The following is a 15,479-nucleotide window of genomic DNA, read 5'->3' as shown; positions in this document are numbered from 1 at the left end:
CCAAAAACCTATATAAAATTATCCCCTAAGTGCTCACTATTTAAAAAAAAAAAAAAAAGCTAAAACAAGTGTCGATTAATGTTAGAACATCTTTAATCCACAATCATTTCTTTGGCCTTATTGTATTGGGAGCTCCGCAGCCAGGTACAAAGTTCACTGGGTTTTTTTTCACTCATGGGCTTGTGAAGCAATTGTCCAAAAATCTACATACAGAAAATTTCCATTGAATGTGGTTTGTGTGAGAAATCATTTGACTGACAACTAAAGAGAAAACCTCTGAGGCAGGCCAAGAGCCGAAGCTGTATCAGGTCTTTTCCAATAAAGAATTATTTGTCCCAGTTCTGTTGGTGTGTACAGTTCTTTGTGGGTGTTACTGACTGTTTGGTGTATTTGGATCCCTTTCTCTGTACTGTATTAAAAAATCTACATCAACATGCAAAGTGACTAAAGTACCCACAGACTGGGCAGAATGTAAAGGGAGAAAATCAAGTGTGCAGATTTAGAGATTCTGGAACTTAGAGGCACAGCATATGGCAGGTTGAAGTTTGAGCTCCCTCCCTTGGATTTATTTAATAGAAATTATTTATACGATATCCTCTTAATTCATCCTATTTGGAAGAATAACTTTTGATGATGACTTCTGTAAAACAAAAGTCCAAGGAAAATTCAGGAAAATCTTCAGTGAAACCAAAAACATTAAAGGAAGATTTCCAAACGGTCGGTGGAGTGTCATCCTCACTTAATGCTTTAGATGTTATTGAAATTTTGGATAAATTGGAAAATATAAATGAAATGGTGGAAATGAAGCATGAAATAAACAACATGAATGGGAAATTAGACATCATTAATCATAGAATGAACAAAATGGAAAACAGAATTGAAAATTTTGAAAAAATACAGATAGAAAATAAAGAAGATCATAAAAAAATTATTACAATGCAGCAGAAAATAATTGATCTTGAAAATTTTTCCAGGAAACAGAACTTAAGAATGTTTGGTCTTAAGGAAGGATATGAAGGAAATAATATTATTTCCTTTTTGGAAGATACAATCCCAAAGATTATTTCAATAAAATCAAAAATTCCTATTGAGATTGAAAAAACACATAGAATTGGTACTAAAATCACGAAAGGTAAGCCAAGAACAATAATATTTTAAATACTTAGATTTCAATATGTTTTGGACATTATAAGAGCAAGAAAAGAAATTAAAAACTTTTCATTAAAAACTCTAAATTAACAATAGTTCCAGACTTGGCTAAAGAAACAGTTGTATTAAGACAAAAGTTTTTACAATTGAGACAACCATTAAAAGAAATGGGGGCTAAATATGGGCTTTTTTATCCATCTCAAATGAAGGTTACTTATAAAGATAAACTTTATATATTTCAAGATCCTGAAAAGCTTAAGGGTTTTATTTCAGCTCAAGAAATTCCAATGGAATAACTAATAGAAAGATATATAAATGAAAGACATCCATGGACTAAAACATGAATAATTTGAAAAAGGAAATTAGTTTATATTTAGTTTTAATTATTATTTTAATGATCTAAAATGACTACTGGAGGAAAAAAACTGTTAACTGTTTTAGAATCTTATAATTCATACTTTCTTGGAAAAAAAAAAAAAAGGGGACTTCCATATGCTAAAGTATACTTGCTGACGTCTGGAGTGCTCTGGAATGGAACTCCTGAGGTGCTTGATTCTTGTGAGATGATTGAGGTCGAATGGGGTTGTTATAAGTGAAGGCAGCCGCAAATGCTGAGTGAGATTGGCATGAAGAGGAGTTCAGAGGTCTGCAGAGAGTAATATTGATTGAGAGACACTCATGGAACAATGGTTGTTAAGCGGTTGTTAAGCTTAATGATATGTGCGATGAGAAATTCATCACAGAAGCTGGGGCTGCGGAGATGAAGGTGGGAACAATGAAATTTAAAAAAACGGAAGTTCGGAGGTGGATAAATGTAAAGCCTCTGACTATTAGCTTCCTGTTTTCTGGAGAGGTTTTACAACTGGGTAAAGATGGCCACGAAGAGACTTTATGAAGGTGATGTGAATTCAGATGGGTGCTATGACGGTGCCCTGAAATAACTTATCTTGAATATAATAAAATGGCTCTGAATACCGCTGGATCTATGTATCTAATGAGAAGTAAATCCTAGTCTGGGCCCAGTGAAATTTTCAAATTACAGTTCTCCCCCCCCCCCCCACATGATATCCGGTGTCTACATCTGAATTAGTTATCATAAGAAAGATTTTCATCAAAGCTTCTTGATATGAAAGAAAGACATTAATTTTGGAGCATTCCTCTGTAAAAATGGATAGTCTATTGTTGGGATTTAATCATACATGATTTATTATATGAAAGTTTCTGTTAAATAATAATAAGAAAAAAAAATAAAAATTATTAATGTCTGTTAAAGAAGTATACTCATAAACTGTAATGATGGTGAAGTTCTCTTCATTATTACTTATAGATTTATTGTTATGATTGATGCTTACTGAAAATGGAAATTATTCATGCCATTGTAGAATATGAATTAACTTTTGTGTCATGTAGGGGTTTCAGAAAACAGCTATTTGAATTATCTCTAATGAATTTATTAGGCTATATTGATTGATTGGTGAATTCTACTTATATATAATTTTTAAGATTATTGAGTTTAATATATCCAGATATAATTCTATTCTTAAGTTACATTTGTATTTCAACTATTGATGAATTTGAAATGGAAATAATCATATATTTTATTTAATTTCTATTTAAAAAAAAAAAAGAATTTTTAAGAGTTTCAGGGGAGGGTAGTTAGAAACTTGCCTGTTCTGTAAATTTGAGTGGATGGAAATGTGGGTGGGAATAGGGTTGGGTTCAATGTTCCCTCTAAGGATTGATGAGGTGTGTGCAAAAAAAAATATACATGAGCGACAAGTTACATATTCCACAAATTTATGAGCAGGCACGGAGGACGCATTTTTAAACAAATGTAGTTTATCCTTGTACTCCTTATGTATTTTTAATCATCTATGGATATGTTTGTATGTTTATTGTTCAAATGGTTCTATTTATTTCCCAAAATTTATTTTTGTTATACACATTGAAAATATTTGATATTGCGTTTAAATCAAAATCTCAATAAACTTGAAACTTGAAACGAGTGCCCATGAGATTGTGGGAGGGTTAAATACTCAAAACTTAGAAGAATAACAATTTACTTAAAGTTTTTGCTTCGCCAGCTTTCTGGTATCTTTACATACAGTGGCATACCTAGCATATGTAACACCCGGGGCACATCATTTTTTGGCACCCCCCCCATCTGTACGAAAAACATGATTTTTAGTAACAAGCCACACGTCACACATGAGTACCTAGGAAAAGGCAGCATCTTACATATTGCAGTGAACAGTACATCAAAACACCCATTGTAAAACTAAACAAGCCAGATCAGCACAGATCAATCCTACACCGTCAATCCTAACAGAAAACTATGTCTTTCGAACACACAGAACACAGAACACACCTTCGCCTAGTATGGAATATGTAATCACAAACTAACCCCTCCCTCTTTTACAAAACTGTAGTGTGGATTTTAGCTACGGAGGTAACAGCTCTGATGCTCATAGAATTCTGAGCATCAGAGCTGCTACCACCACGGCTGGTGCTAAAAAACGCTTCACAGTTTTGTAAAAGGGGGGATAAAATAAAAATACATAGACAAAGGTTAAATTGAACCAGCAAGAAGCTGGACTCTGCATACAATGCTTCACAGAAACAGTGACACATGTCTCCTAAAGCAATAAATAAATATAAATTTTTTTCTACCTTTGTCTTCTGTGGTTTCTGCTTTCCTCATCTTCCTTCCATCCACTGTCTGCCGTCTCTCTTCACCTATATGGCATCTTCTCTCCTTCTATGCCCCTTCCAGAAACTGTATGCCTCCCCCTTCCCTCTCTCCTTTCACCCCCATTGGTCTGGCATCTCTCTCCTCTCCTTCCCTTTCCCACACCTCTCCTCTGCAATCCCTTTCCCTTTTCAATTTACTTTCTGCATCTGTCTAGATTATGTTCTTACTACTCTCTCATCAATGTCCTTTTTTACTGTCTACCTAAAGCTTGCCACCTCTTTCCCTCACCCCTCCAGTGTTTCCCTAACTCAATCCTTTTCTCCCCATCATGTGTCCTCCTTTTATTTATCCCCTCCTTCCATCATGTACCCTCTTTCTCCAACCCTTCCATCTAGTACCTTCTCCTCTCTCTGTCCACTTATCATCCAGCATCTGCTCCCCTCTTTCTCTCCTCCCATTTCCTTCTGGCATTTGCTCCCTTATCTCTCCCATCTGCACTTCCATCCAGCATAGGCTCCCCACTACCATCCAATGTCTGCCCTTTCTCCCTCCATCCACCCCTCTTCAATCAGCATCTTCCCCCTTTCTTTCCCTCCAATATCCTTCCCCCTTATGTCTCTCCCCTTTCTCTGTACATCAATTCCATCAGCACCACTCTTCCATACCACCCTGCCCCCTTTCTTTCCCTCTACCACTCTTCCATTCCAGCAGTCCTGCTCCTTTCTCTCCCTTCATGCAGCAAGGTCCCGCGATGATTGCAGCTGCCTGCTGCCAATCCACCCCACTCTGATGTACTTGCTCTAGAGCAGACTCAGCAGCCGCATGCTGGAAGGGCCCGTGATGACTCATCTGCTGGCTCTGCTCTGGAAGAAGTAAGTTACGTTGGAGGGGGTGGACCCGGCAGACGCAGGGAGTTGCGGCAAAGTCCCGCAATGACTGCGTCTGCCGGGTCCAGCCCCTCCGACGTAACTTACTTCTTCCAGAGCACAGCCAGCAGACGAGTCATCGTGGGACCTTCCTGCACCTCAGCGCGGATGCTGACTCTGCTGAAGAGAAAGTAAGTCAGTGGTAACGTGACCATTTATTTTTTTCATCAAAAGGGGACATCTATTAATTGACTGTGTATCCTTTCTTTCTTTCTGCACTCAGGCCCAACAATTGTCCCTTTCTATTCCCTCCCTCCTTCCTTCCCATGTCCTTTGTGCCCCCAGTGCCTCCTTCTTATGTCCCCCCACTGCCTTCCAGATTTTGCCCACCCCCAAAGCCAGCCAGCTCTGCCACCTCTCCATTTTTTTCTCTCTGTCACCACCGCATCCCCTATGCTCTGGCATCTATCTCTTCTCCTTTCTTTCCTTCGCATCCCATAGTCTGGTATCTTCCCTTCCCTCATTCTCTGGCATCTCTCTCCTTTCCTTTTCTTCCATCTTTCCCTCCCCCTCCATGCTCTCACATCTCCCCCTTCCCTCCAAGCCCTGGCATCTCCTTTCATTCCCTCCCTCATCTTCCTTCTCCCTCCAGCTGGGTACCGCAACACTCTCCCCTGCAGCTCTGGACTTCCCCACACCTGCTCCCCCAAAATTGCTATGCTTCAGTTCCTCTTCTTCCTTCCTCCCTCCCCCCGTGGGACCCTGCAGCACCATCAACTCTTACTTCCTCTAACGCCGGCCCTGCAGCTCCGGACTTCCCCGCACCTTCTCCCTCCCCCGGATCGCTATTATTTTAAATGTTATAGCCACAGGGCTGTATCCATCAGTGGATACGTCTAACCTCGGCCTGCCCCACAACTCTTACTGCAGCAGCCGCCCGTCTAGGCAGGAACAGGAAGTCACTGTTGCAGTAAGAGTTCTGGGGCAGGCCGAGGTTAGACGTCTCCACTGATGGATACAGCGCCGCCGCTATAACATTTAAAATAATAGCGATCCGAAGGGGGGCAGGTGTGGGGAAGTCCGGAGCTGCAGGGCCGGCGTTACACCAATGAGAACAAGGGGCGAACCGCCCCCCACTTAGTACGCCACTGATTGCGGGGATCATGAAAGGAGCCGCCGCTGCTGCATCTTAGGCAAGCAGGGCAGACCGCCACCGCCGCCGCTTCCTCTCACCTCCGCCCGAGTGAGCGACACCAGAAGAAGCATGAGCGACGTCACTGAAAATAGTGAGTGATCGCTCATGCGCTCACCTTAGAGGGAACACTGGTTGGGTTATGGGGATTTATTAAGTCAGAAATTGAATACTAAATTAAGGGAAGAGGAAATAATGGGAAGAAAGGAATGTTAATGAAAGGATTACAATATAATAGATTATTGGTTCAGTTGTATGAATTTAGTAATCATTTTCTAAATGGAGGTTAAAATATATTCACTTAATGTAAATGGCCTAAACCATCCTATAAAAAGAAAAAAAAAACACTTCTTTTCCTAAAAAAACAGAATTTTGACATTTATTTTATCCAAGAAACTCACTTATCTGCTATTGAATCTATTGAAAATGTGATTGGATAAAGCATTGTTTTTTTTGCGCCAGCTATAGGGAAAAAAGCTGGTGCAGCAATTCTAATTCACAAAAAGTGTAATGCCTCATTTAAAATGGAAAATGCAGACCCATCAGGAAGATGGGTTCATGTGAACATGATAATGGGAAATACCACCTTGGCACTGTTTAATGTATATGCACCTAATTTGAATCAAATTGAATTCTTTAAAAATCTTCAATAATTATTATTACCACTGGCTGCTTCTAATTTAGTTGTGGCTGGGGATTTCAATGCTGTTATAGATCCGATTTTGGATAAGAAACCTAGTAGATATATGAAGTCATTAGGGTTAGATAATTTGGTACAAAATTGTGTTTTACATGATATATGGTGAATATTTTATTTTAATGATCGGGAATTTTCTTTTTGTTCACAAGTACGTAAATCTTTTTCTAGAATAGATTATGTATTTGTTTCAGATTCCTTAATTCAACAAGTAACGCAAGCTTCAATTGATCCAATCATTCTATCTGATCATGGAGGGGTCTGGATCAAAATAAGTTTAATTGATCAAATATATAATAAATCAATATGGAGATTTGATAATACATTGCTTGCAGATCCAAATGTTGTTGAGAGAATTCAGTCAAAAATTAATGAATACTTTCAATTTAATAATACTGAAGATGTCTCTATAGAAACAATTTGGGATGCACTCAAAGCTACCATAAGAGGACATATTATTTCTTTTTCAACATTTATTAAAAAACAAATTAAAAAACAATTTTCTAATTTGGATCAAGAAATAAAGAGATTAGAATCAAACTTAATTAGTAATTGGGATAGTTCTACTTTACAAGAGTTATTAAAAATTAAAGGAAAATATAATGAGATTTCTTCTAAAATGGTAAGAAAAGACTTATTCTCTCAACAAACAATGTATTATGGAAATTCGAATAAGGCGAGAAGATTATTGGCAAACTATTTAAAAGTAAAAAAAACGAAAAGCAAAAATAGGGATAGTAAAAGATGAAAATGGGAATACATCTTCTCAAATGGATGTAATTATAAAACAATTTCTGAGCCTTATCCAGACAAGGAAAAAGATGGATTAGAATTTTTAGAATTAATTAAAGGACCAAAAATTCCTGATCATATAAAAGAAAGCTTGGAGAAGCCTATATCATTAAAAGAATTACAAACAGCATTGGGGTCCCTTAGAGTTGGATCCGCTCCAGGTGGCGATGGTTTCACAGTAGAGTTCTACAAATCTTTTCAAATTACCATTTTACCTTATCTATTAAATTTATTTAAAATACAATTAAATAATGGAAATATAAAAGGAACTATGGCAGAATCAGTTACTATAGTTTTGCCAAAGCCAAATAAAGATCCCACATTGGTTTCAAACTACAGACCTATTTCTTTAATAAATGTAGATGTGAAAATTTTGGCTAAAACATTAGCTTTGCGTTTGGCTAAGGCACTTCCCTACTTCATTGGAATGCATCAGATTGGATTTGTGGCTCATAGACATTCTTCTAACAACACTAGATTGGCCTTACATATGTTAAATTTATCCAAAGATATTAAGGATTCAGCCTTCTGTGTTTCGTTAGATGCTGAAAAAGCTTTTGATTGAGTAGAATGGTTCTTTATGTATCAAGCAATGGACTGGTTTGGAATTGGATCAGGATTCATACAAATGATTCAAACGTATAGCTCCCCTGTTGCAAGATTATATATTAATAATAATTTGTCAGAGAGTTTTAATTTGCAGAGGGGGGTTAGACAAGGTTGTCCATTATCTCCTTTGCTTTTTGATATAGTATTAGAACCCTTATTATTAGCAATTCAGCAATCAAAGGAGATTCAGGGTATTCCTCGTAGAGATCAGGAATATAAGGTCTCTGCTTATGCAGATGACATTTTGCTTTATTTCAGGAATCCTGAAACAATGATTCAAAATTTACTCAATTTGATCAATAAATTTGGAAAATTTTCAGGTTATAAAATCAATTGGAGTAAATCAGAAGTCCTTCCACTAAATGTTTATTGTACAAAAGGATTATTTGATACATTTATATTTGTCTGGAAAGATGATGGAATAAAGTATTTAGGTATTTGGATTAAAAATACGTTAGAAGAGACAATAAAAATAAATGAAAAACATATATTACAGAAGGTTAAAGAATTATGTGAGCAATGGAATCCCTTACATATTTCATGGTGGGGAAGAGTTCAAACAGTTAAAATGAAGATTTCACCTGTGGTTTGTTACCAAATGGGAATGATACCAGTGTTCTTTCAGGGGTCTTTTTACAAAAAAATAAATAGTACTCTTACAAAATGTATTTGGCAAGGTAAAATAGCTAGAGTTGCCTTAGTGACTTTACAGAAATCAATTGTGGAGGGAAGGGTAAATTTTCCAAATTTCTATAGATATCATCAATCCTATATTATGTGCCAAGGTATGTATGGTTAAGATTGGAATGGCAACTAATGTCTCCTATAAGGCTGTGTCATATTATTAGTACTAAAATGCCTAGTCTTTATGCCTGGATAATCGAGATCGGTCATGAGAAGACAACCGGAACCTTGATGGGTACCTCAACAGCTGATGTGGAGAACTGTGTCTCAAATTATGGTCCTGTGATTGAGTCAGATCCAGCTTGGAAGATGAATGTCGAAGAGTCCTTGCCCTTATGCCTCGAAAAGGGCAATGCCTTATGTGAGGAAGGAGGGCTGGAAGTTGGAGATCGACATCGAGACACCAACAAAGATTCAGCTCCTTGGGTCGAGGTATCTCCCCCTTCTGCTTCTATTCCTTTCTCTCCTCTCTTCTACCTTCCAAAGTATTTAGATCAATGCTGTCTTGTTAAAATGTTTATTTTATTTTTATTTTTCTTCTAACTCTACTTTTCACTTCTCTATTACCCTCCAGGTACTTTAGTTAGATTGTGAGCCTTCGGGACAGTAAGGGAATTTTTCAAGTACCTTTCTTATTTCTAATCTTAATGTATATTTTCTGTAAACCGCTTAGAACCTAACGGATGTAGCGGTATATAAGAAATAAATTACATTACATTACATTACATTACACTCGTAAGGACTCAGCTCCTTGTATAGAGTGTGTAGAAAATAAAATATTAATGGACACCTGGAAAACTTTAAATTTGATAGATAATTTAACTTCTAATCCAATTCATAAATCGACTAATCAAACAATATGGCTTAACTCCAAGATTCAAATTGGCGGATTTAAGCTTATCTGGAAGCAATGGATAATAGGAGGAATACGTAGTCTTGATGATGTAATTTCTAATGGTAAACTGCTTAAGTTTTCACAGTTGCAACAAAAATTTGGCTTGAATAAATCACAGAGTTATAAATGGTTACAACTGAAGCAGGCCATTCAGGCGGGGTTCCCTGAATGGAGAAATCTTAATAATCAATATAGTTTAGAATTCCTATGTTTTCAGGCAGACTTTCTGGGACACCAGACTGCGCAGTGGTACAAATTAATATCTGGATTATTGAAAAAAAAAAAACAAGAAATGATCTTAGAGACATTTGGAGCATTGAGATTAAGCATGAAATTACAGCATTTCAATGGCCACGTATTTGGTCTTGGAGGATGAGATGTACAATGTCTGCATCTATGAGGCAAACTTGGTTTTTCTTGTTGCATAGAGCTTTCTGGACCCCTGTTCGTTTAAAAAAATTAGATGGCTCTAACTCTGATAGATGCTGGCATTGTAATCTTGAAGCGGGGACTTTAGATCATTTGTTGTTCTATTGTCCTTATATATTTGAATTTTGGAAATCAATATGGAATCAAATTAATTCCCTGTTAGAAAATCATGTGGCATTATCTTATAACACAGTTTTATTTGGTGTAGAAATGAGAGCGAAAAAACAAATATCATCTAATAATAACAAACTATTGTTAATTTTAACTGGGATTGCCATTCAACAGATTACTTACAATTGGAAAAATTGGAATGGTCTTAATTATTGTTATTGATGGAATTCTGTTTGTCATATATATAAAATGGAAAGGGCATTAGCTGTTCAAAAAGGGAATTATAACAAATTTAAGGATGTGTGGAGGCCATTGATGGATTATTGGGAAAGATTAAAAATTATTCTTCCATGAATTAAAAAGTTTAAGAAAATAAGGGGGGGAGGGGGTGGGTATTTTTTGATTATAATAGAAGGATATATTTTTCATATATATTTATTATATATTTATTATATAAGGAAGGGGGATATTATTATATTTTATAAGGGTTATTTATAAGATGTCAAGTGTATTTGAAAGTGAAATTGATATTTGTATTGATTGTACTTGATTTGAGATATGAAATGAATAAAGTATTTAAAAAAAAAAAAAAGAAAAAAAAAAGTTTGCAGATTTAAAGTTTCCATTCTTTCATATACCTTACTATACCAATCTAAACCCAACAGAGGAAATGCCCTTTTATAATGTAGGTTACTTAAAAGTAATATGTTGGAGACAATTCTATAACAGGGCAATGCAATATAGGGGCCATATTTTTACAGGCGGTGAGCTTATTCCATAAGAATAGTTTCACATCAGAGATCTTAAAAAATACTAGTGTGATTTGTCATTGGTGCACATAAATTTAGGCGTGAACATACTAGGTTTGTAGCAGACATACATGGGTGCACCTAAATGTGGTAGTTATGCATGTCTGTAAATTCTACATGTAAAGTAAGCCCCACCTATACCCAACCCATAGTCCTCTCCTGTGAAAGCTCCTGACAATTACATGTGAAAGCTCCTGATGTAATTACAGAATATAGGTTACGTGGGATACTACCATTTACATGTGGCAACAGGATAATACCACATATATTGCTGCCATTTATTTTGTTTCTCAGAGATTATATGGAAAGTTTTATGTTCATTCTTCTATGGGAAGTCTGTTATTGTTTCTGTCAACTCTGGTAGATGTATAATTCTTATATCTTGTATTTACATTTTCATTGCTTTTCTTAATTAGGTTTATTCTGATAACACTGTCACCAAAGATGAACAGATTTTACTACTTCTAGAAGCTAAAGACCAGTGTGAACTGAATATCACAGCCCATCAGAAGGAAGAAGGTAAAGCATCACAGCAGTTAATCCTTGGTGTATGTTAACCATATATGCTTTTTTAAACAATGGATCAAGTCCTTTTCTTGTTCCACCTACTATTATCTTTCACATATCTTAAGGGTAATATGCACTGCTTTTAAAGACCCTCAGAAACACCACCTGAGACTCATTCCATTCATTGTCTTAGGATTTAAGTGCTGTCTCCTCATCGGGGCAATTTATAAAAGCATAGCTCTCTTTACTGTGTAACATAAATAAATTATTCTACTTGTGGTTCTTTTAAAGTGACTAGTGACTTATCTTATTGTGGTCATCCGTTGAAGGGTATCTTAGCCAACGGTTTCACCAAACGGTTTTGTCAAGGCTGTAACTCCCTGCAATCATACAATAACAACCATTAATATCTGCTTAACGTCTTCCTTAAATCCTCACCACAACTATCCTCCATTAACTCTGAGTTCCTTCCCTCTCTATTAACAGAGTAATAAATTTTCTTTACCTTTATTCAACTACACACTGTCCATTTTGACCACGGTTTGTGTTTACATAGCTGCCGCTTTTTCAGACCCGATTTAAGTAGCCTCCCTTCGTGCGATGCAACCTCTGATGTCATCACGTCTGAGGACGATCGCATTGGAGGGGAAGATTTAACAATACAGTTTATAGTTGATTTTAACACTCCCAAACTCTAGACCCATATAAGAGATAGGGACACAGAGGGGACCCACATGAAATGTGGGCATTGTCAATGGTGTGGGCACACGATAGAAGGACATACGTGGCAAGATCCTCAAACTAAACGCACACTGACAGCCTGTGGGAACACCATCTGTAAGTCTAGTAGAGTAATTTACATTATAAGTTGCCCTTGTGATCTAATATATGTGGGTCGCATGAAAAGACCAATTCAAATTCGTTTAAACGAACATAAGTCAAGTATTATAACAGGAAACCTCCAAGCCCTGCTGGTTCAGCACTGGGCTCAAAGTTCACATACAGTTGAGGAAATTAAATGGAGAGTTATTGACATGCTTGAGATAGAGAATGAGGGAGGTGATTGGGAGGAGAAATTAAACTTTAAGGAACAGAAATGTATATAACGTTTAAACACAGTCATCCCCAAGGGTTTAAATTTGGAATTAGAATGGGCTTCTCTGATCTGATGGTTAAAGAGGGGGGTTCCTCTATGGGTCTAGAGTTTGGGAGTGTTAAAATCAACTATAAACTGTATTGTTAAATCTCCCCCTCCGATGCGATCGTCCTCAGACTATTCAGCTTTTAAGCGCAGTATGCGCTTCGCTCCGTTAGCTCCACCCTCCTTCCAGCCAGCTTGGATTTTTCATCTGTATGGTTCTTGATGATTACAGCTCTTCAATTCTAATGGGTTCCTGATGAAGGGATGCTTTGTCACCGAGACAGGCTTGGTTGAACCCTGCTATAAGGGAATCTTCTGAATGCGGTTATTCCCTGGATTTTCCTGTTTATTTGAGGAAATTGCCTACACTTAATCCAAGCTAAGCCTGAGTTGATTTTTGGGAGTTGGCTGGGGGGTTCTTAGAGTGGTATCTTGGCTTTAATTCACTTGTGTGATTATTGTAATTATTTATTACACTATTTTTCACAATTTCTGTTGAGGCACACGTGAGATATCCAATGATGGTGTACGGGTAGGGGCTTTCTGCCTTTGCCTTGTTGTACTAAGCGCTGGAGGTTCTCCTCCCCTCACTGACCCCTCACACTGAGGATATCCCATTTTATACAAAATTTCATATATGTTAGAGATTTGAGGGTTTGCCTTGTGTTCACACACTTTATTGCCAGAATACCACTCTCAGGACTGCTATTGAAGCAATATCTTTAATCAGATTCCTGATCTCATCTGTTGGATCTTTCTGGAGAAGACAATATACTATTGTCACTGACAGATGTTGCAAAATTTCATCAGCATATTGTGCTTTGTCTAGGAAAGCCTTTGTTGGATCTTCCTGGAGAAGACAATATACTGTTGTCACTGACAGTTGTTGCAAAATTTCATCAGTATATTGTGTTTTGTCTAGGAACGCCTTTGTTGGCGTTTCTAATAATAATATTGTCCAAACTGCTTAAATGTTTCAAAGCCTCATTCTCTTCTTTAGTCAGATTCCAACAAGTGGATAAATGTTTCTTTTCTAGTTTCTCAAATTCCTGAAGAACCAATTTTTTATATGTAATCAGTGCCAGATCAAAAGGACCCAGAGGTGTCCAGTTGGACTTATTCCTCACTATTGAACAATCTTCTTTATATTCTTCTCGTTGACTAAAGAAGAATAATTTAAGTTGTAGTTTTCTAAAAAAATTGTTCAACTTTAACTCTAAGTTGAAAAAAAATCAGTCCGTTCTTCTGCTACAAATGTAAGGCCTTTTGCAAGTACCTGGCTTTCCATCTGGGTCAAAGAATATTGTGAAATGTTAATAACCACATCTTGTTTTATGTTTGAGACCTGGTGTTCGGATGACTGGTTTGAGACTGTCCTCCTTGTCACGGTTGGTCTCGTCCTAAAAATTTCCTATTTACATCACTACTAGAGGATGAATCCGAAGATAGATGGAATCTAACAACTTGTTTACTAGAGGCATCTTCAGATCCTGTAACAATAGGTTTCATCCAATTAGAGACATATCTTTCTGAGTAATCCCTTTCATCCTGTTTAAAGTTTTTTATTTTTTGTAATTTCTGATCAGCTCTAAATTTTTCAGTCTTTGAATCTATAAGAGCTGATTGAATAGCAGAAATCAGAGATCTTCTGATTCAAGAAACTCAAAGAAATTTAAATTGTCCTTTCCATCTTTAAAAGGAATAAAATCCATTGGTAATATTACTCGATCTTTATCATATACTTTTACAATGATTTGGAATGGGATTCCCTCTTGTGTTAGATCTTTTCTCTCCTTCCAGATTTTTCATAAATCTATGAAAACACTGTTATTTCAAGCAAAATTAGTTATCTTCTCTCTAGGATGTTGGATGAGGGTCTTCATTAATAAGTTATTTTCTCTCTAATCTAACTACTTTCACTTTGATTATCAATTTTTATGTGAACTGAGTCAAGCTCCTTTTGGGGAGATGACATGGTATATAAATCCAAGATTTAAATTAGATTAGATTGTTGGGGGGCTGGGAGGGCAGGGGACCCTGGCAGCGGGAGTGGGAGGGAGTAGGCATCCCGCTTGCCATATTTCAATTTAAATATATGGGGGGAGTGGCAGGTTGTCAAGGGGAGTGGGGATACTGGCAGTGGCAGCAGCAGCATATGGAGGCATACCCCGGTGGCGGCAGCAGAATGGAGTAGATATCCCTCCTGCCAATCTTGTACATGGTGTTGGGGAGGGGTCCAGACAGTGATGGGCGAGGAGGGGTGTCAGTGGGAGGGGGGACTTTTCTTTTTGCTGCTCTTCCTGATGGTCAATCAGCTGAGCATGCAGGATTTGGGGAGACCTGTGGCTCAGTTGATCAGGGCAGAGAGAAAAGCTTTAAAAGAAGGGAGGAGACGTGCTTAGCAATTGCTCTTCTGAGCAAGCGCCAGGCACAGTTCCTCCTGCTGTTTACTGGCGATTTTCCGCACAAATAGTATGCATATAATTTACATGCTATTATGCTGAGAATCACCCTTAAAATAAAAATCGTTCCCAATACAGCCACTACATTGATGTGCTGGATTTTACTATCGCGTTTTGAGAATCCGGCCCCTAGTGCACTATGCAACACAAGCAACTGATAGTATTCTATAAATTGTGTGCATCACATGGCAACACACCCATGGCATACCCGAGCTGCATCTTTATATACATTCTTCCTTACAGGTACAATGTTAATCAACTGTGGTGCATACTTTATTGAATACCACTTAGATTTAACCACATAAATACCACAATGACACATGTATGTACTAGTATTCTATAACCTTCATGCGTATTTGATTCCTAGAAATGGGCACTAGCTTATAAACTTGCCGTTTCTGTCTCTTAGTCTCGGTGGTACAGTGTATTTTTTTCTAATAGAAA

The 15,479-nt window shown here is 37.3% G+C and overlaps 1 protein-coding gene across 3 annotated transcripts in view; it reads left to right on the top strand.

Moving 5' to 3' along the window:
* PTH2R (parathyroid hormone 2 receptor) overlaps window positions 1–15,479 on the top strand; it is a 335,103-nt gene that overhangs the window by 61,067 nt on the left and 258,557 nt on the right. For all 3 annotated transcript variants that reach the window (XM_033944289.1, XM_033944291.1, XM_033944292.1), the window contains exon 2: window positions 11,342–11,444. In XM_033944289.1, coding sequence (XP_033800180.1) covers window positions 11,342–11,444 — 103 coding nt within the window. The remainder of the gene's footprint in view (window positions 1–11,341; window positions 11,445–15,479) is intronic.

Source organism: Geotrypetes seraphini, chromosome 5 (assembly GCF_902459505.1).
Source record: "Geotrypetes seraphini chromosome 5, aGeoSer1.1, whole genome shotgun sequence".
Taxonomy (NCBI): domain Eukaryota; kingdom Metazoa; phylum Chordata; class Amphibia; order Gymnophiona; family Dermophiidae; genus Geotrypetes; species Geotrypetes seraphini.
Note: the sequence above shows the minus strand (reverse complement) of the source record. Positions and strands in the feature narration are given on the sequence as shown.